The sequence below is a fragment of the Struthio camelus genome, chromosome 12 (assembly GCF_040807025.1).
Source record: "Struthio camelus isolate bStrCam1 chromosome 12, bStrCam1.hap1, whole genome shotgun sequence".
NCBI classification, from domain to species: domain Eukaryota; kingdom Metazoa; phylum Chordata; class Aves; order Struthioniformes; family Struthionidae; genus Struthio; species Struthio camelus.
In genome coordinates this window covers 16,330,281-16,352,618 of record NC_090953.1, presented here as the reverse complement: position 1 = coordinate 16,352,618, position 22,338 = coordinate 16,330,281, and the positions used below count along the sequence as shown (strand labels likewise).

Below are 22,338 nucleotides of genomic sequence, written 5' to 3'. Positions count from 1 at the left end.
AGGGAGATCCTAGCGATACACAGGGCACAACTGTTTCAGAGAGACCATTGCAATTACAAATGTGGTGTACTGTGCAGAATGTTAAAATGATGTAACACAGCTGAAATCGGCAAAGGTAGCCCGGTGCTTTTTCTTCTGCGCAATTTACACTCCTCAGCTGAATCTGCTTGATTGTGGCTGAAGTTTGCTTGCTGGTGGTACTACAGCTATGTGAGAGAACCTGGTTCTGGGAATGACTGCATGTGAGTGGTTAGCTTCTGAGAGCAAAGCTGTTTCGGTACTTCAAGCCTAAGCTGGCTTTGCATACTGTTGCTCCAGATTAGAGGGATCCTAGACTTACTGAAGGCAAAGAGCCTTCTCCTTTGTCTGTAATCCTGTGAGCAAAAGACTGAAGAGGTCCTTGGTCCCTGTAATTTCTGCTCTCCTGTGTCATCTGACAAGGGTAGAAGAGAACAGACAGCTTGTGTTATGTCTTCTATTCTTTGTTCTTTGTAGTCTGTGCAATCAAAACATCTAAATTTTTGAATAAAACCTGTACATCCATTATCCATAGGAGGAAGGAGAAGGTTGTGAATAGGTCCAGAGCATCCAAAGGGTCTTCCTACATTTCCCTCACAGACACTCCGCATCTGATGCAGACATAGTCAGAGTCAAATCTCTAATGTTTTGTCTCCCGGCTGATACTGAGCTTGCATCGCGTAATCTTCAGCTGCATAAAATTAGATTCAAGCCCTCTTGGAACTCTTCAGCTGATAATTGCTTCCTGAGATCAGTATATTTGGGCCAGATTTTGTGAGCCATAGCAGCAGTTACTTAGCAATTTTGCTGGTCATCACTGAATGGGGAGAAAAGGCCATAGGGTCACACCACAGACCTGTATCCTGTCAGCAAGCCTGTGTGTCCTCTTCAGGATATTCAGGATAGTAGACTAATGGGTCATTCTAGTGTAATGCATTTCTTCTGACTGTGTTTATATTAAATGTCTCATGAGGGGGGGGGGTTAGTAAACTGAAAAAAGGTGTAGAATAAAAAAGTATTCAGATATATTGATGGTAAGCCCTCAGTTCCGGTATTGCTCTGCTTCAAGGAGATCTGTAGTGAAAAATTGTGAACAATTTAGAACTTTTAAACTATTAATATAGAAGGATATTTCTACATGGCAGTTCATAAGTAGATGTCAGCTCACTTCATTGTTCTGCTGAGTTAACTAAAATCATGTAGCTGCATTAGCTTGGCACTGACCCCAAACAAATATATTCTGTTTCAGCAATGCCTTACAGCATGCCAACCACAGGTTTGTGGCTGCTAGTTTTCTGAGATCATGCACAAAGAAACTCTGTCTTACAAAATGCCATTTATATATATTCAAAGAGGTATTGTGATTCAAGGAAATAAACTGAATGGTTAAATAGGGATTGCCCAACACCAGCATTTGAGGGGTATGGATCTTATTTCTGGGGTTCCCCCGATCTCCTTGTGTAGACTGTCTTGATGCTCTGGCATATCTGATTCTGAGCGATTTATGTGTCCAAAAGTGGTTCTCCAAGTCTCTTTACTCTCATCACGCTTGAGCATTGATGGAAAAAAGCTCATGATCTAAGCAACTAGACCCAGTTGCAAAAAGAGGTATTTGCGTTTTAGGGCAGTATATCATACCTGCATGTCTGTTCTTGGTTTCTTTCTGAGAAGAGGACAGTGGGATTTTCATGGCCTGGATTCTGTCAGCTGGATCACAACGGCTGTGATTGGGGCCTTCGATCCTACTGTAGAAGGATAACTGAGTGAAATATGGAAATGCTCGTCAAGAATGGAAATCCACAAGTGATAACTTTTAGCTTAAGTAGTCTGTGAAATTCGTTGATGTTGGATATTGCTGAAGCTGTGAAATTGACAGGAAAGAAATTTGACACTATTTTGGAAGGTAAGGGAAGGGTGGATTTTTAAAGATATTTGCAGTTTTTATAGAAATGTTAATAAATGGAGTTTCCTGGTTTGAGGCCAACATCGTTTTATACTTATTTTCCTTAAACCTGATCAGTTCTATTGCTGTCATAAAGCATAGTGCTAATGTTATGTGCCAGAAAGCCGGAGCATGACTAGGAATTTAGAAAGATTGGGACACCTACTAGTGGTCAATGCTGGAGCAGGTTTTGTAGTTGGCTCTTTATTTTCCAAGCTATTAGATTTTCTTACAGGGAGACTGCTTTCTGTGAGGTAACAGTAGAAGATAGACTTGAGATTTGGCTGGAATTATCTCGGCCAACTGACTGTTTAGTCACATAAGTGAACATTGGAGGTGTTCATCTTAATGCTCTGGCAATCACCTCTAATTATACAGAGCGTGTGAAAGAGTTTATTTACTTTTTCTTAGTTTGGCGGTTTGTTTTCACTTTTACCTTGTTATCCAATAGTCCTTGCATCATGATCAGCTCGCAGTAGTCTCACTTGGCTTTATGTACCTCTCCAATTGGTATTAGTTAGAGAATGCAGCCCTGTGCTTATAGATGAGATGTAAAATAAAGCAAACTTGCTTGGAGTGCTTCCTACATGTCAGTTTTTGAAGGCACTTTCAATCATGTGTGGAATTCAGGAAGGCCCCAGGGACAACATCTGGTGCTTCACCGCTTGCTCTTGGTTTCTGTTTAACTCTTAAGCACCTCGATCAGATCAGCTTTCCTCAGAAGTGTCTCCAACTAGCTGTTGCCTGCAAACGGTCCTTCATCTGCAATGCTTTCTGCTTTCCAAAGAAGCAGTATTTTTTGTCCTCCTCCTCTGACATAGTCACAGCTGTTGGGCTTTATTTCCTTTTAAATTTGGTACTTGATCAGATGAACCACATAACACTAGCATATCTACTCAGTTCTTCCTGGCTGTTAGATGAACTCTGCAAAAGTCACTAATACAGAATTATTTCTGTAATCGAGAAGAGATGGCTTTTACAGTATATTATGTATTAATATGCTTGTTAGATCAAAAGTTGCAAATCCTATCGTCTCCTCATGTAGTGCTTAATCTGAAAATATGAAAATGTCATTTCACAGTTTATGTATTTTAACTTCAGGCTAGCAATTCAAAGTTAAAAGAATAGATCTTTATTTTTGAGAAAGCTCTCTGAAGATTGTGCCCTTTTAAGAGGTTTTTCTTCATTGAATGATACAGAATGCTGGTCTGGTGAAGTGTTCAGGAAAATTAAAAGCACTTGTGCTCCCTAAAGCAACTTGGAAAATTTTGTTTGCTTTTCTAAGATGCTCTGAATTCTGAATCATCTTTGGAATGTGGCTTTTTGTAAATCTTAACATACTGACTTTAAACTTACTAAATGCTGCATATGAACAAACTTGTTTTAGGTAACAGTTTCTAGAACTTGAGTTGCTTTAAATTACCTTTTAAGCTGTGGAATTATTTTCTTTAACGTTTGCTTTAAACTGTTCTATAGGTAGTTTGTATAAAGAAGCAGACTTCTGTTACTAGACTTCCTGTTTTTTGTTTCTTAAATTTCTTGATCTGTTGACTAAATAACATGGACAATGCCTATGAACGGTTGAATGTAATAACCACAATTGCTTGCTTAGTTTTACGTTTTATATTGTTAGAACTAACTAGTGAACCAAAATCTATTGTCATTAGGGAGCACTTACTGACTTCTTCCTTCTGTGATTCTTTTTTTTGAGTCAACTCAGTTAAAATCAACGTAGTGTATTTTTTAGTGACAAGAGATGGGACATCAAAAGATGAATATAGTGCATTCAAAATGAAGCTGGTATATTTTGAATAACAATCTACTAGTAACTTCTCAGATGTGAAACACTTAAAATTTAATGAAACTGAAATCCAGTCTACCGAAAAAGAGAAAAAAGCTACAGATCTATACCAGCACATTTTTTAGGGCATGCCTATGAAATAGGAGGAGTGCAGTCACTGGTGTAACTTGTCACTCCTATGAAGCTGTAATTTGAATGATGTGTAATTGAGAGATTGTTTAAATTAAAAAAAAAAAAAAGTCACATACCTTGCTCACGCTTTATTTGTAAAGCACAGATTTCTTATGGGACCCTGGCATCTCTCAGTACTATAACTTAAAAATAGATGTACGCGTTCCTTGTTCTTACTTTCTGTGAGAATCCTCTACTGCATTATTAATCCATTCTTGCAGATTTGATACCCTTTTCATGTAGTCATAGGATGTTTCCCACCCTCTTAAAAATGCTGAGATGCTGTTAGATCTAAACTTACTCTGCCCAGACACTTTTGCCTGAGTGTATAATACAGCTCACTTGAATGGCTAATGAGATGTATATGGCAACCCATCCCTTGTTTCATAACAGTGGATCCTGCCTGTATGCGCTAAAAGTTGTTACGCTGTACAGAACATGCTCCTGCAAAGGAACTTGCCTACTCTGTGGGAAAGACAGCTAAGAATTGCCTGCTGGGGAACGTAGGAACTGCTCATGGAAACTGCTCCCAGATGTTCTCCCCCAGGAACAGCTGGGAGCTAGTAGAAGTCCCTGTGCTATATGAATTGTTCTGGGAGCGGCAGTAGCAGCTTGCTTTTACTTACTGTTGTCCCTAGGAGATGATTGTTATGCATGGGCCACACAGCATGTGCATACCCAGCATGACAGGAATGCCTTGCAAGCCACTCGGGGAGAACGGTGACTGCCACAGCCAGAACAACTCAGCCAGTTTCCCTCTTGCTCCTGAGGGGCATTTGGGAAAGAAGGCTGGTGGGAACAGTTGTACACTGCTAGATTAACTATCCTGTCCTGTAGGATTAAGCACCTTAACTCAAAAGAAAATCCCACCCCCTTAGAATGCTGAGAAACAAAATCAAATGCTGAATTAAAAAAAAAAAAAAGAGGAACAAGCTATTGTACTGATGTTTCTGATTTTATTGAGTTCTATGTTTATCGCTGGAGGTGGCTACAATGCTGATAATACTTTAAAAGGGGCAAAAGTAGAATAAATTTGCTGCTGAAATTTTAGAGCTGTTTCCAACATAGAAAATAGCTGCATCGGGTTGGCTATTGCTTTCAGAGTGAATTGAAAGTTATGCCAATAGTTGCTTTTAGCTTTGTAAATTAAAATTATTATTTTGAAATTTTTATGGAATGTGTCTTGAGCACGTTATTTTATATTTTAGGAGAACACAAGAATTGTCAGGGTGAAGATTATAGCTGGAATTGGCCTAGCCAAGAAGGATATCTTAGGAGCCAGGTAAGAATATATGTAGTTAATGTATTAAGGGACAGATGATGCTTCATTTTCTTTCTACAGCTGTTTATTATGTGTAGTGGGCTGTTATCTTAGTATTTATCTTGCTATGCCTCTTTCCAAAAGATTGGAATTCTTTTAACTGGTAACTTTATAAAGTGATCAGAGTCTATATAAGCATGAAGACATCTATTTTTTTGCCCAAGAGTCATTTGGAGAGCTAGCTCATGCGTTGGCAAAGCAATATGTGGGGAAGTTTAATTCTCTGCATGTAAAATAGTTCTGCCATAGATGGTGTGGTGTATGTGTGTATATGTATATGTAATGTATGATATTTTACTTCAGTTGGGCTGCAGCTAAAATAACAGTAGTTCAGAAGAACTAGCTGTGAATGGTTATAAACTAAGTTCTCTCTCATCTGTGTGTTAAAGACCTGGAATGAACACAACACTAAACACTGGTAGTAGCAAGACTGTTTCAACTCAATTTATAGGCAGAGGAGCATCCACCAATTCTATAGATGGGGTAAACCATGCCAGTGTCTGCAGGCTCTTGATATGCACAAATTTAAAAGCTGAAAATCTGTATAAGGGAAGAAACAATCAAAGTAGTTTAAAACATTAACTACAATGAAGATCAGACTTTGTAATTGAAATGCTTTGCAAGATCTTGTCAAATTGACAAATGGCAACATGCAGCTTGTAGTAAAGCTGCCTTTTCTCCTGGCCGGCAAACAGAGGGTCTAGAAAAGTACTGCTGGGTGTAGTGCTAGTGCTACTGTCAGCTGTTTTGGCATGTGTACAGGAATGCTGTTATTTTAGCACTAGCAATATTACTGTTATATGTGACATCAGTTTAGCATTAGAAAAATTCTCATGTGATATTCATATTTTCCCTATGCCAGATAGTCTCTTTCCAGTTTGTTTTTCCACATAAGAATTTTTTTACTTCAAACAAAAATAGGGCAGCTTTTCTCATAACTTAAATATGTGAAAATTGTATGCCCCTTTGCTATATGGCAAAGGGCCTTAATCACCTATGTTCATAGCCTGTGTGAGCAATTGAATGGCTTGTGTCTATTCATGAAAAGTAGAGATGCATATAATCTGTTGCCTCTTGTAGCACAAGAAGAAAAAAAATGAGGCAGTGGGCTGTTTTAAGCAACCGTATTAGACACCTTCATTAGCAGAAATATTCGGTTAAACTCAAAACTCTGTGAAACTGATACACATTTAGTAAAAATACTGCATTTAGGAATCAGGAATACTTCAAATTCCAGATGTTTTAATTTTTTTATTAAAAACCAAAGCCTTAATTCTTCAAGCTTTTTCAATCACAACTGAAAATTTTCATGTACACCTTATCGAAATGTATTAGGATTGCAGTGATATACAGAATGTAAAATGGCACAGCTAGTGTGGACGTAATCAATAACAATAATTAGAATAGTGTTATCTCAAACTAATTAGAAAATGTTGGTGAAGTATAAACACATGAGATGTTCAAAAGTACTTGGAACTCCTGATTTCACAGCCTCTCAAACTCAGCTGCTAATAACGCTAACAGAAAGGGTATCTAACAACTTTCTGTCTTTTTTTGCTAGCGACCCATATGTGAAAGTGACAGTATATGATCCAGTGAATGGAGTCCTTACCAGCGTTCAAACAAAAACTATTAGAAAGGTTAGCTTTTCTATTTTTTGTTCCTTGTGGGGTGTGGAAATATGATACGTAATGTAGTGAAAGGACATGATAAACATTCCATGATTTATCCTGATTTTCAGTTTGTGGCACTGCTTTAGTGTTTTCCTTTCAATAATTATTTGTGAAAGGTAGAGAAACATTAAGGAGGATGAGGCGAGTACTGGTTCAAAACTAAACCAGTCATGGAAATACGGAACTGTTCTGATTGTCTTAGAACTTTAATGATGTGAAATTACACAGAAATAGAGACAGATTGTTGTCTCTCTTCACCATTAAATTGCACGCTTCACTTCAACCATGGTGCTGCTGTTTTCTCTAGAAACGTGCAGGTTCATTGTTAGTACTGATAGCTTGCTTTGTCAGCTAAGAAAATTGTGTACATGAGAGGGAAAATACTCTTCCAAATTGTTGGTCTCAGATCGTGTCTGTGGCTTATATCATGAGATGACCCTTGCACCTATGACCCATTTCTGTTCATGTTGATAATTGTTAGTTTAGCAGAAATGAAGGTTCAAAGCATCTATTGTATTTTTAAAAATAGCCACACTTGAGCGAGAGATTTGGTGGAGCAGGTGATGCTGTGTTTGGTCCGCCTATGCCTGGTCTGACTAGATTACATGGTTGAGAGATTTGGCATTTGCTAAGAGAGCACATAACTTCAGGATTAACAGTGCTTGCAGGTAAGCAGTGTGGATAGTGAGGGCATCCAGACTCAGGAGAAGGCAATGGCCATTACTGAAGACATACCATAAGTTAACTGATTTGGATTGTATTATAGAGCTTTTTCTGCACCTGAGGCATTAGCCAAAATCTGATAGTACTTGCATAAATTGTCGTCTTTCAGCACTGTATTAAACGGCATAAGAGTCCTGTGATTTTTATCTGCAAAAGCAAAACCGAAGCTTTTGTGCTTTCTTTTCAAGTAGGTTATTACAGAAGTTGAAATAGATGTAAAACATCAAGTGAGGCCAGTACCGAACTGTCAGTGTAACCAGTGTTGTCTTTTGTTCTCCCTTATATAGTCCTTAAATCCGAAGTGGAATGAAGAACTTTTATTTAGAGTAAGTATTTTTTAAAATCTTATTACCTATATTGGGCATTTAATTTTTATTAGAAAAAATGTTTTCTCACTACTTGAGCTTAAAATCAAAAATGCCGTCTTTATAATTAATGTTCAAATGCTCGCAGATTGCTTTCTGTATAAATACGTTTGTTAGTGTTAAAGCTTAAAATTTAATTCTAGCACAAATAAAAATCTTACCATCTCCTTTATTCCCTGCATGCTCAAAAATATGAGCATGAATTAAAAAACAGTTTTGAGATAGCACCAGTCTTGGTTCATCCAATTTGATACGGGTATGTTGCATAGTGAACGTGGTATTACACTCCTCCTATTGCTTTAGGAGCAAATGTAGATTTGTTATTTAATTTAGGTCTTGTTCTGACAGTCTGTGAACTTGTTGGCTGAGCGTGAACTGTGTTGTTCAGAATTCCAGGGACTCGGGGACCCGCTGTAGAAGGTGAACGCTCGTGCAATATAACCCAGCCTATGTACACGCTCTGGCTTCTCTCTCAGAATCTGAGCATGTTTAACAAAGTCAACTTTCTGAGATTCAAAGTGATAGTGAATTTCCCTCTCATATCTTGAATTTTATTTTATAACTGAATTTTATATAAGCCAATGTGTAACATCAACATCCAGTCACTGAGTTTTATTACACTGTTTTCTGCAGCATTAAAAAATTGTAATATCAGATATCTTTACATGTGTGAGTACCTCTAGAAAGTGATCAGTGTTTATTACAATTTTCCATCTGATAACCTGAGCAGACTGAACTCCTTAAGCCTTGCACCCTTGGGGTTGTTTTGATCCTCTTTTTCCCTTTTGTTGCTCTCTTTCAAACTCTCCCTAATATTGTTTACTATTCTTGAGCTTAGAGGTAGCATCCTCTTTCTTTTTGTCAGTGTTACATAAGGAAGGAAAAAAGATCATTTCCCTGCTTCTGATTGATATTCCTTTTTTGTTTGTCTGAGAATTGTTTTAGTGCTCTTTACTACAGCATTACACTAAGACTTTTATTGAAACATTTATCAATGGTGATTTTTCAGTGGTTTATGGAATCACCAATTTTAATTGTCTCCTCTGCATAGATGACATTCATTCTTTGTTCCTAGCTGTATATTGTATTGAACTTGGCTGTATTAAACCATAGTTTGGCGGACTGAGTTAAACCACTGGATTTAAATTTTGCATAGAAAATAAACTTTAACTGATGGCAGACTAGCAAATTACAATTGATCAGAAATATGTTTACATTATATACCTCGTTTAAAATACTGAACAACATCAGATGAGTGACTCTCTTGATGAATGATCTAGTAACAGCCCAATGTATTTATATTATCTCATTTACATTTATGTGAGTTTTTTCACTAAGCTATATTTGGTCCGTTAATATGATATTTTATATGTTCAATTCTGTGTGGTCTAGATTCTCTAATAATGGTATCATGTAATACAGAGACAGGTATTTTGAATAGAATCATCTATATTCTGCCTATTCCTTTGCCTTTTATCAATAAGATGCACAATCTTGTTGTTACAAAGAAGAAAAAAACAAGAACTTTTTTTTTCCAAGGTTTGTGTTGATGGTGTAATTAAATTTAGAAAACAGTTCTTCTCTAAGATACACTCTTTTTTCACTAGAGTGTTTTTTTCATCTTGGATGGAAGCTCTGGTCTTTGTTTTGTTTCATTTTTCTGGATTATTGGATCTCTTCCATTCTGTTAATAATTTAAGGAATCCCAATTTCATGCTATGACACTTTATTGCTTTAAGAACGGTTACAGAGGTCCTTTTGGACCCCTAATATGGTCTGTGTTTCTAGTTAAAAGGATGTACTTGCGTACCCTCTGAGGTCCAATTGCTAGAGAATCAAAGTTGCAATCTAGATGCCAAGATTGTACTTTGATTTAAAAAATTGATTTTATGTAATTTGGAAAATTAAGTTATTTTCATATGCTACATTAGGGGTAGCTCAGTTCTGCTCAGATAGTCAAAATAGATCAAGTACTTTGTCCTTGTTGTCAGCAAGGGTTTGTTCAAGCATCCAAAGGATACAGAGATTCTTTATCAAATATCAAGCATCCTCTGCTACATATCATACACTTTCATATAACTTACTTTCTGTAAGCAGCAATTCTTGACAGCTGTAACAGCTATGTTCAGTATAGGAGAGCAGTATTTTATTTTGTCATCAGAATGACTTCAAAGCAGGAACACTTTTTACTATAGTCAGGAAATAATTTAAAGAAAATTTTTAGTAACTATGGCTCTTTGAGGATTTACCTGCTGGAAAGTAGCTCTGCCGAGAAGAACCTGGGAATCCTGGTGGACAAGAAGTTCAGCATGAGCCAGCAATGTGCCCTTGTGGCCAAGGTGGCCAAGGGTATGCTGGGGTGCATTAGGCAGAGTGTTGCCAGCAGGTTGAGGGAGGTGATCCTCCCCCTCTCCTCAGCCCTGGTGAGGCCACATCTGGAGTTCTGGGCTCCCCAGTACAAGAGAGACATGGCGCTACTGGAGAGAGTCCAGAGGAGGGCTACAAAAGTGATGAGGGGACTGGAGCATCTCTCCTATGAAGAAAGGCTGAGCGAGCTGGGCCTGTTCAGTCTAGAGAAGAGAAGACTGAGAGGCGATCTCATCAATGTGTACAAGTATCTGAAGGGAGGGTGTCAAGAGGATGGGGCCAGACTCTTTTCAGTGGTGCCCAGCGACAGGACAAGAGGCAACTGGCACAAACTGAAACACAGGAAGTTCTATCTGAACATGAGGAAGAACCTCTTTCCTGTGAGGGTGGACTGAGCACTGGAACAGGTTACCCAGAGAGGTTGTAGAGTCTCCTTCCCTGGAGATATTCAGAACCCGTCTGGATGCGATCCTGTGCAACATGCTCTAGAGGACCCTGCTTGAGCAGGGGGGTTGGACTAGATGAACTACAGAGGTCCCTTCCAACTGCAACCATTCTGTGATTCTGTGTGTGATTAGCCTGCTCCTTCTGCGTTTTTCTTAAAATTTTGAAATCTTGACTGGGTTTTCTTTTGTTTGTAAACATGTGACATGTAGCATGTAAACATGTATACATTTAACATTTGAAATGGCTTTTAAACTTTGGGACAAATGCTGCCTATGAGGAGTGTGCGGATAGGAGAATTTACTTACAGACAAGGCTACCTTGAAAATCTTATATTCCAGAGTATGAATCTGATGGATTTTTTTTTTCTTCAAGCAAGATTACATTGTCAGTTATATTCCTGAACTCACTCACCAAGTACTATGACAAATTGTCATTTTAAATTTTGCATTTTTATTAGTCTTATGTATACTCCCTCATGTAAATTTTGAAATTTTGCTAAATAAGACAAATGCTGAAATCTTAGTGTATGTTTTAACTAATAATTAACACTTTTCTTTTTCCTAGGTTAATCCTCAGAAACACAGACTCCTTTTTGAAGTATTTGATGAAAACCGTTTGGTAGGTCCTTTTGTATTAATGTTGCTATTTATTAAAGACTTGAGTGAAAGTAAGTTCATCTGAATGCCACAGATTAAAATAATTTTTTAAAGTTTAATTAAAATTAAAGGCACATCTGACTCAGTTACTTATTAATAATAATACTTATTATTAATGCACTTTGTGGTTCTCTGAAGCAATAATATTACTACTGCTTAACTTTTAACTTGCTTTCACTTGTAAAAAGTCATTCTTTTATGATGCTTCCCAAATGACATGGCCAAATCCTTCAGTGATTTTTTTCAAAGCTATGCACTGAATTCTCGTTTTTAACTATAAAGAAAATACTGTTAAGAATACAAATATCTGTACATGTTTGAGAAGCTTCTTCTAAATGTGAGGAATAGCATACAAGAAAGTGTGTGTGCATTTGTTTGAAAATCTAGCGAGAGGGCAGTGGATGGTGATCTGGAAGGTAGGTGCTACTCTCTGAATGGGAGGTCATAGGTAAGTTAGGGATAGGTTGTGTGTTTATTTCCTCACAATCATAATTCCTCCTCTGACCGTGCTGTCATTTTCTGTCTGAAGATGTCTGCTGCTTTGTCTTTCTGTCTGTATGTTCTCCTGTAAATGAATAAGGATGATGCAATGCAGTTGTGACAGATGCATCCTGGGGCCACTTAACAGTTAGACATTCGCTCTCACTGGAGAGATAATATACCGTTTCCTTCTGCAATAGTTTGGGACTATTTTGCAAGATTAAGTGGTCTTTAGTTTGTACTCTTAATACAATCTTGCTCTGATAGCCATTCTAAAGGATCACTCTGTGGCTGAAGAACGTGTTGGCTATGAAGAACCTAACTTTTTCTTAATGCTATCTACATAGGTTCAGTAATCCATTGCATCTTTTATGGAGTTGCTGTTTTGTTGAAGTTGGAAAGTGAAGAGGTCAATAAACATAAGTATAAACTGTCTAGAATAATTAGATTTAAGAAAGAAGATGCTTATTTTTTTGTTATAGGCGTTTCACAGTTCCCAAAGCATAATACTTGTTGGCTGCCGGTGATATTAACTGTCCCAGGTATTTCAAGTGTGATGCCTCTTTATTTTAAAAACGAATTTCAAGGGCGTCAATAGTAACGATGCTTTATATGGCAGATCAAATATGATTTGTTGGGATGGTCAGATGTTCTTCTCAAGACAACAGTAGGGGCTACACTATATTCTTTATCAGATCAAAGTACTCTGTCTGTTACTCATTGGGACGTTACAGCCTTCCCCCCGCCCCCCACCCTCTCCCGGGATCTAGGAGGCATGATTAAAAAGTCAGATTTTTGGGAGGAAGGCCAATGCTTTCCCTGTGATTTCCTCCAAAAGAATTCCCTAGTATTCTCTTTGTAATCGAGAGTAAAAAAAAGTTGCTTGACCTCTTCGTTAGCGGTAGAGGAACTAATAAAATCTGTCATTGGCATCAACTTGTAAACAGTGCCTTATTTCCTATGTGTGATTGTATTCACATACCAAAAATAGCAGAACCTGATCAGTGACTGTGTAGTTCTACGATACTCCCTACGTATTTTAATTTTTTCAATTTCCTCATTCGTTGATTGGAAAAGGCTATCTCCCTGTTCTTTAGCTTGTTCTCTGGGTGATGAAGCACCAAATTTCTGTCTCGAATGTCTTTAGAAAACTTTTTCAAACAGTAAAATAGCAGCTTTACCTGTGACTGTTTGGAATGGACGGACTCCCTTAGTTCTGTTAGTTCATGTTAATTACCGGGGTCAAGGGTGCCTCATGCTCCTTCATTAGGATGTGCAGCTATGATCAAAGGGTGTAGTAGGCTTCCATGATTTTAGTAGGCTTTGGTAGGTAGGTGTGTTAATTGGCCTTTCATTCTCATACCTACTGAATGGCTGTTTAAACGCTGTATGAAAGTGAGTTGATACAGCTGAAATCCTCTTCTATTTGTGAGATCTCTCTCCCAACAGATTCTGTTCTTTTCTTAGAATTTTGTCCTGTGCATGTATTCCCTATAATTTTGGGGGAGAAATTTAATTTTGAAATATCTTTTTTTAAGATAAGTTGCCTTCTTTAAAAACAGGCTCAAAACTCATCTCCTTCAGAGACAGGCTTAAATTCAATGCCTACTGCATTGATTATATCACCAACAGCTGGAGTTTTAAAATCTTGCTGTAATGGCTTTTGAGTCTTTTCAAAGGTCACCTGGCTTGGATCTGATTTGGTAAGGGAATGCTAAATATTTCCACTGACTTGTTGTAAACCACTAACAGAATAAATGGCTTGAGTAGTTTGTGGAGTCCTCAGTTATCGTAGTCTTTAAAAACACATTAGAAAAATTTCCACCAGGAAGAGCAGTGATATCATTGAGGAGATGGGCCACTGGAGGGACTAGATGACTTCTTGCTATCACTTCCGGTCTTATAATCATTTGAAATATAAAAATCTATAAGATAAATTCCAAAACCCATGTTAACGACAGTGAAGTAATCAATGATGTTAAGATTTCAGTGGGGCTATTGGTCTTTTTAAAATTATTATTATTTTTTATATCAACACTGATTCAGAAACGCACAGAATTTCGTATTAAAAAGCCACGTTAAACTGACTAAAGAAGCTGTAGTTGACTGGCTATACCTATAGATTTATAGCGAAGGAGGAGTGATGTACTGAAAAATCTGACTTAAATCTGAACCCTGAGTTACCAAAATCTGTCAACTTATCGTTTATGTAAGTATTATTTATGTAAATATCTTAAGTAAAATTGGAAGAACGCTTCAGATTATCCCCGATGGGCAGGGATACTTCTACTAAAAGCAGCGTCTCTCTAATAAAGTGATTGCAATTCGTTATAGATTAGACTAAAATCTAACAAACAATGCTACTAATAAATTTGTGAGGGAGAAGAGGAGCTTTAAGAAATGCATTATTTCCTTTTTACTTGTGTGTCTTAATTTTTGTTTTTTAATATAGTGCTTGAAGTTCAAATGTAGCTTTTTGAAACTGTAACCAAAAAGCTTTTTTGACTTTTTACTTTCCTTCCCTCTTCCCCTCTGTGTTTTTATAATATTTGAAGAAGTCCAGGTGGCAACATGTAATGAAATAGATGAACTATTGTATTTGTTGGCTTTTTATGAATAAGCTAGTATTCATTTACTACTGCATTCTAATAATGGAATTCAAGTAAAGGAGGTTAAGTAAGCCCTGGAGTATAATTGGAAAACAAATTTGTTGCTTGCAAACAGAGTTCTGTGAATTTGATTCTTAGCTGTTATTTGGGAAGGAGATATAAATGTTAATTTTATTGCATTCTAGCTTAAAATACAGTAAAGGTTAAATAAATACGGAGCAGGGAAAAAAAACAGTAGTATGACCTATGAAAGTATAAATGGCCTAGTGTTCTCTTCTATTTGCACTTTTTCAGCAGCAGTAATTTCATGTTAGCGTGGTAGAGCTTAGTACTACATCATATATGGCTTCTGTGTTCAAAAGTGTGTTCATAACCAAATGTTTGTTTCTAAAAAACACTTAACAGCAAGATTGTCTTTTTTCCAAAGTCCCACTAGGTGCCAGCAAAGGACCTTTTCAGACAATATGAGACACTGAAACGTTTGGAGGAATTCTCCATCCTGTAACTTATACAAGAGTTGGAAGTATATTAACTTCTTTGAATGCTGATCCCTTTATCAAAAAAAGTTACCATAGTAGTTAGCTGTGAATGTGAGACTGTCAGTCTGTATGTGATAGATCATGCAGAATAGCTTTTTTCCTGTAACTATGCTTAGTAATCATATATTTATCTTAGATGATCAGTCTGTGGTTTTCATCTTAGTGTTTCAAAATTTGTTTGTGTAGCTAGTCATGTATTTGCATGCCCAGTCTAACTCTAATGAATGTCCAGTTATTGTGGACTTCCAGCAAACAAGTTCAGGTAGTTCAGTTTGGAGCATAAGAAACTTTTTTTTTTCCTACCATTAACAGCTTTAATTTGGGAGAAAGTTAAAAATACATTATTTAAAGTGGTAGGCTGAAAATAGGTGTTGAATTATTAATCAGAATAATTGTTGTGGTTCTAATTCAGTTGCATCATGCTGAAAAATATTAAACAGTTGACAGGAGAGGTTTCTACTACGTGCAGCTCTGTATGAGGAGTGATTACTTAACAGTGTTTAGATTCTGAGATGACTGGTTTTTGTAGGTTTTATTTAAATAGTGTAGAAAAATATTTTTTTTAAGGGGGATGAGGCTTATTTTACTGGTTTATGCATAATTCAGACCTCAGCAGTTTGCTAGCATGGTTACTATTTGGAAATTCAATCCTAGACTTGATACTCAATTATATGGGACTTCATTCCTACCAACTTCCTGTAATTCTAAACCTATGGGTAAAAATATTAGTAGTCATACGCTGCTGAGGAAAGTACGGACACATTGACTCAGCTAGTGCAGCTGCAGCAGGAGTTGCTGTTTTAATCTTGAAGTACTGGGAGTTTATTATTGTATTCATTTATGCAAATTGCCGAAGGTAGAATTGAAACAAGGTCAGCAGTGTTTGACAGTGTGTTGCAGCTGAGGTTGTTGGGACGTAAGTGCTTTGTAAATGAATGCTTTCTGACTACAAGCAGTCAAAGACGGTCCAGAAACTGCAGTTCAACGAATGGCTGACTTATTTCAAGAGGTACTCTTTTTTTTTTTTTTTTTCTCTCTCCCCACTAGTATTTTGTAGAAATTAGGACAAAGACTGCAACTTTTATTGGCTCTTACTCTTGTGATGTACTAGATCTGGGTTCTGTGCAACTGCCTGTAGCCTTTCTGCTGAAGGATCTTTGTGGTTTTCATTTGCTAATATGCATGGAAATGAGAACAAATGGCACGACAGTTAAGACTGCATTTTGCAACCCGGAGAAGTAACACAGATCCATTATCAGAAACCTCTGAAGATGTTTTGGATAGTAACAATCGTATGTACCTCAAAAAACCTTCACAGAATTCTGCACCTAATATTGTACAGCCGAAGCCAACTCCTAGACAGGTTGCCTATGCACCTATAATGCAGGAAATAATTAATCAACAAGAAAATGCAACTATTTCTTCATTACAAAAAAAGAGCACCTCAGTGCACATTTCTCTGCAGTCTAGAAAGTATAATGGATGTTTTCAGCCTGGCGATGGCATAGCTGCTCCTGAAGACACTTCATTCACCGGTATTGGTAATGAAGGAAATTGTGGCGCTAGAACTGTGGTTGATCATCGATCTAACGATAGCCATCTGAGCAATACTGCTTTGTGCAATAGCAGTATCGGTAGCATCGCAGCGAGTGACAATGGATCCTTCAGTAGTGCTGGCAGTGACTATGGATCATGTACAAGTACCACAAGCGATGGAGGCTCATATACTAGCAGTATCTTCAGTGACAGTAGTAGTAGTTGTACTCTTTCAATAGGTGATGGTACTTTCTGTAGTAATGTTGTATATGGCAATTCTTCATATAGAAGCATGGCAAACAAATGTAAAGCCTATAAGAACAGCTCATCTCAGGAAACTCTATGTAGAAGTAATACTACTTTTGACCAGGATGCTTTGTCAGTGAGGAAGAAAACTAAAATTCCACTGCGACGTTGTTCGTCTTTGGTAATCTTCCCTAGGAGTCCTTCTAGTACTCCTCCAGCTTCTCCGATAAGCTCAGGTCAGCTACCGCAGAGAGGGGCATATCAAACATCACACAAACTAATTATTTCGTCTAGCGAGCTGGCACAAAAAGAAGATCAAACCATTCCCAAGGGATTCCTTTCAACAGCAGTCAATGGACTTCGACTGTCTAAAACAGTTTGCTCTTCTGGTGAAGTCAGAGACATTCGGCCGCTTTACTTGAATAGTTCATTACAGGACAAAAATCAAATTTTGAATAGTTCTGAGCAGGCAACTTGTGAAGAAGAATCTGATGGCTTCTCTTGTATTTCAGTTCATCTAACTCAAAGAGCATTTGCATCAAGCAGTGAAATGGTTAATGGCTGTTGCGGTCCGGAGTTAAATCTGAACTCCAGTGCAAAATATCCTCCTATAAAACTGGCACGTAGCACATCTGCATGTTTACCCTCAAAAATAGATTCAGAATATCAGATTAATATAAAGGAACTAGAAAGACCGAATGCACAGATGAGCAGAACCCACCATGTTTTGCAAAGAAGTGTTTCATTAGAAGGATCATGTCAAAAAATTTCTTGCTGTTTATCCAGTCTTAAATACAAGTGTCAAAATGCAAGGACGTCTCAGTTGCACATACAGTTCAAACCTGGGAATGAAGCAAAAACAAGTGGTGTTAAGAAAAGATATGGAACCTGTAAAAGGGAATTGTCTGGCAGTTCTTTGTGGAGACCCCATAAGGTGAGTGTTCTGGTTTATAGAAAAACTTGACAGTATTTTACAAATGAAATTTAACTGGAAAATAATGAAGCTCATTATGAAGACTTAAACCCAACTATTTAAGAATTTCCTAATAGTGTCAAACTGTCACCATTAGGAAGTTGATTTTAATACTATCTGTAATGCGTGACTTCTAGATTTGCTTTTTAGACTATAATACCTTTTGGTGAATAGTTCTTACAGTGAAATACCTGTATTTGATGTATTATAAACCATAATTTCCTGTTTGCATGAACTTGAAGGGATTTTCTTGTCTAGTTATTTAGACATTTAAATTAAAAAACGTCATCTGCAATCTGGACAAAGTTCAAGTACCTAACTGTATTGATCAATAAATTAATAGTTAGTAAAATAATTTGCATATTAAATATCTAAAAAAGAATAGAGTACTATAGTATCTTTTAGGTTTATTTATATAAGCTTTACTTTACAGAACAGTTTGCTGTATGTAGAATTAAAGATAAGTCATATTTGAGCAGAGGAACTGTAAATACCATTTGTTTCTGTATACACCCTGAACCACAGGAATTTTCAGTTTCCTCTCCTTTTTTTCCTTCCAACCACTAGTTCAGCCTGAGCAGTACACTGTAACTTAATACCTCTCCCAACAACATTGCTGTCCAAATTATAGTACTTGAGTCTAGAAGGCTTATATTAAATATATTTTTTGGTAATGAAACTCACTTCCAACTAAGATTCAAAAATGTGTTTGCTCTTATTAACTCTTGAGGCAGTCTTTATTGGTAGTACAGCTTAAGCTACAGGAAAGGTGGATTTTAAAGCTTTTAAAATAACCTCAAAAGGATTTAAAAGATCTGAATATCATGTATTGGTTTAGTTGTGAACACTGATAAAAATGTGTCAATTAGTATTTATAAAAATGATTTGATTAAATTTTAAAAACCTCATTCTCCATGAAACAACATAACTACCCTTAAACTAACTTGCTTGTAGAAGCAAAGGGTTTTCTGCCAAAGATCTGTAGTTATGACAGTGCCTTTTTAAACTAGTAATCTTACCTTGAAATACTATCCTGTAATTTTCAGTCTGTCATTCCCTTTACTTAGGGCATTGCCTGATGATTTGACACTTGACTTTTCTGGAGTTTTGTTGTGCTTTTTGATTAACAAGAGTTAGAGAAAAATGCACTTTTTAATGTAATTTTGATCTTGTCTTAAGCTTCATGATCACAAGTGGAGCACAAGTAGTCACTGTGCATATTGTTTGGGGATTCCCAAAATCAAGCTGGGAACCTGATGGCAAAATCCACAGTAAGCACAAAGAGATTATGAAATATTTTAAGTCTAGATCTAGTTATTTTTAAAAAGAATATTGAAAAAGGCAAGCCTGTTGAGTCATGCCCTTCAGGCACATTTCTCACAAATGCGTACGGCTAGCTTTTGTTTAATGGCAGCTGGTGTCTAATAGTGAGGAGTAAATTTTAGTGAACTCAGATTAGTTAGAATCCCAGTTCAGGAAAACAAAGTTTTGTTAGTAAACCTTTTCAGAAAACCTCACAGCACAATGAACTGAAAATAGTTTCATTTCCCAGGAGCTGTATTCACAATGGATTGTCATAAAATCAAAGGAGATTTAACTTTTGAAGCACTTGGTGACGTGCTTCTGTATTAGAAGACGAGTTTTAATGTGGTAGCCGGGCAGCATGTTTTAAGCTTCCTGAATTCTTCAAATTTCACCTTCCAGCTAGAAGGTGAAAGACAAATTTGGGAGGTGGGAGGAAAGAGTCTGAATTCCAAATTGTTGCATCTGTGTTGTATTCTTTGTATATTTACAAATAGGTAGGTTTGTGCTATGTTTACATATGAATTAAAAGATGCTGACATCAGAAAACTGGACGATAAATGTTTTATAGCAATAGCTTTGTTTCGAACTTCTTTCTTTACTCAAGGACAACGGGCACAGGAGCCTTTCAGTCCTGAAGTGGCCCTTTCAATCTTAATGTAAAATTGATTGCTATATAATCTGTAAAACATATTGTCAGAAGGAATAAAACAACATTCCCCCCCCCAAACCAAACAAAAAGCTCAGTTGACTTTATAGCAGTTCAGCAGTTGACTAGAAGAAAATGGGTATATATTATTGCATTTTCTGTTGGTCTTTGTGGCAAATATAGTAGGTTCTACAGTAATTATTTAATTATATAGTTCAACTAATTATCATGGTGTATTGTGACTCATTTAAAAATAAACAACTCCCAAAATATTTCTCTTGACTCCAGTTAGTCTGGCCTAGTATATTGATATGCTGAGTCTGGGTTCAAATTTAACAAGTTGATACTGGAGTAGCATTTAGTAATGTCAGCTATCTGTACAGAGCAGTCATGAAATCAAATCAGTGCTTTAGTCAGAGACTGCAGAGTCTGAAGCAGCGAAAGGTCTATGCATTCTTTTCTTATGTGCCTAGCTACGAGCCTTCAGCCACCTAATATCAAGTTTCCTGCTTTCTATAATCAACAGCTTGTTAAAGGCTGACTTTAAAAAAAAAAAAAAAAAATCAAAACTAAAAAAAAAAGTTTGCGAGAAACACTGTTTCTGTGACAACAGGCCTTGGATTATTTTTAATTAAGTTGAAAAATGTGGAGAGGTGATGGCCCACATATCACTCATAGATACATTGCATGGGTTCTGCAGCAGATAGTGGAATTTCATTTATGTGAAGCAGGGGGCAGAAATATAAAAGTCCATGACTGCAGCACTGAAGATTGTTTTTGACTCTCTATTTCTGTTTCTATTATTTTTCAGTGCATACATCTCTTGTTTAGGGTACAGGTCAATCTAGAGCAAAGGCATTTTTCATGTTCACACCTGTGATGTCAGGGTAGCAGTGAGTAGGGGGACAGGTTACATGTCTTCATACGTATGCACACATTAAGTAGAGAGGATGGGAGGAGGAGTTAGTACAGTTCTGCTTTTTGTAGGCCATAAACATACTCTTAAAAAATGGTTATGTTCATCTCTTCCACAAGTATAATATTATGTTGACATACCTTCTAATGGTAGCTATTCCTTCCAGATCAAGATCGCTGCTGGTTAGAAAATGTGAACATCGTAAGTGTACTTACAAATCTGTTTCAGCAACTAAATACCTTTAAAATAATTTTTCATAAAACTAAGGGAAGCATTGTGGTGTTTTTCTTTTGTTCACAAGTAATTTTACTTAAGCTTTATTGGATGAAATACACCAATATTGAAGCAAAAATCTTCAGAGTTAGTGTACAGAACACTTTTATATCATCATTCTTGTATGAAGAAAACTTTCAGTTAGAACTGTCGAGCAATCTTCATCAGGTTGTGGACAAACGGCCCTCTATTTGTGTTTGTAGAGGGAGATACCGTTTGAAACCTTCAATACTGATAGCAGAAGTAGTGTTGAATACCGTCAACCCTCTCGGCCATTTAAGTTTTGGACAAAAGGTCGTGATGGTTTGAGGGGGTATGTCTCTTTGCTAACCTGCCCTGCCGCTGACTTGAATGTGCTGAGGGGACCAGAACCTGTATCTGGAAGATCTTCATTCCTCTGATAAGCACTGCTCCGCAAGATGGTGCTTAGGCTGAGATTGTTGTTATCTTTTGCATCCTCTTGAACTATAGTATAGCTTCTGTCTTAGGAGGGAGTTTTGCTATAACATCATCGTCCAGCTCTCAAACCGTGCAGGCGCACACAGCTGTTTGTTCTGCTTTGGCACAGTGCCTTGAGGAAAGGGAGAAGGAAAGAGAACTGTGGCTCATGTCTAGCCCCCTCCATCTTTACATATTTGAGCAAAGGGGCTGTATGGGTATCAGTGTCCCGAATCAGTACAGGAAGTGAGGCAGATGAAGCAAAAAAGATCATGTGTGCGGTACAAGGCAAATCACAAACTGACATTTCTTTTTACTACTTTACCATGATAACCTCGGCGCCTTTCATATTGTTCAGTATTGCATATCTTGAAGGATCATATTACTGGGCTCTGTTTCCCATCGCTATGTGGTATATCCTTTTAGTCAAAGAGAACTGGGGAGGTGTGTTTTTGAAGACTCATGGTGGCAACTAGGTTAGACTTAAATCTCATAAAAACTTTTTTGCGGAGATTCAGATTTTCATGGCTTCAGCAAAAATTGCTGTAAAAGGTTGGCTATTTTTTGTATATTCTATTTTGTAGTTATTTCCGCATAGTATATCCCCTTTTCTTTTTCCTTTGTGGACCTGCTGTAAATACTTCTCACTATAATCTCTCTTTCACTGTCTTTCTCCCAGTTTCTGTTTTTTTTTTTTTTTTTTCAGTGCCAAAGAAAACAGTTCAACACATCAGTTCTTTGACTCCACAAGCTTTGAAGTAGAATGCATTACTTGATCAACAGGCCAAAGAAAGCAGTCTTTTTTGCATTAGTAATCTGATTATTGTAATAGAAATCTTGATTTTTGTGACAGCTGGACAATGAGTTGTTTTCTTACTTTGAAACTTTATATA

General features: G+C 37.1%; 1 protein-coding gene across 4 annotated transcripts in view; it reads left to right on the top strand.

The window, feature by feature from the left end:
- The window catches only part of NEDD4 (NEDD4 E3 ubiquitin protein ligase), a 71,261-nt gene that overhangs the window by 8,753 nt on the left and 40,170 nt on the right, over positions 1 to 22,338 (top strand). For 3 of the 4 annotated variants that reach the window (XR_011143636.1, XR_011143637.1, XM_068957900.1), the window contains exons 2-6: positions 5,141 to 5,214; positions 6,815 to 6,893; positions 7,937 to 7,975; positions 11,393 to 11,446; positions 16,160 to 17,828. Coding sequence is in view for 2 of the 4 variants with exons in the window: in XM_068957900.1 (XP_068814001.1) it covers positions 16,311 to 17,828 (1,518 nt within the window). In the remaining 2 variants the exon portion in view is untranslated. The remainder of the gene's footprint in view (positions 1 to 5,140; positions 5,215 to 6,814; positions 6,894 to 7,936; positions 7,976 to 11,392; positions 11,447 to 16,159; positions 17,829 to 22,338) is intronic. The other variant, XM_068957901.1, reaches the window with a different exon arrangement.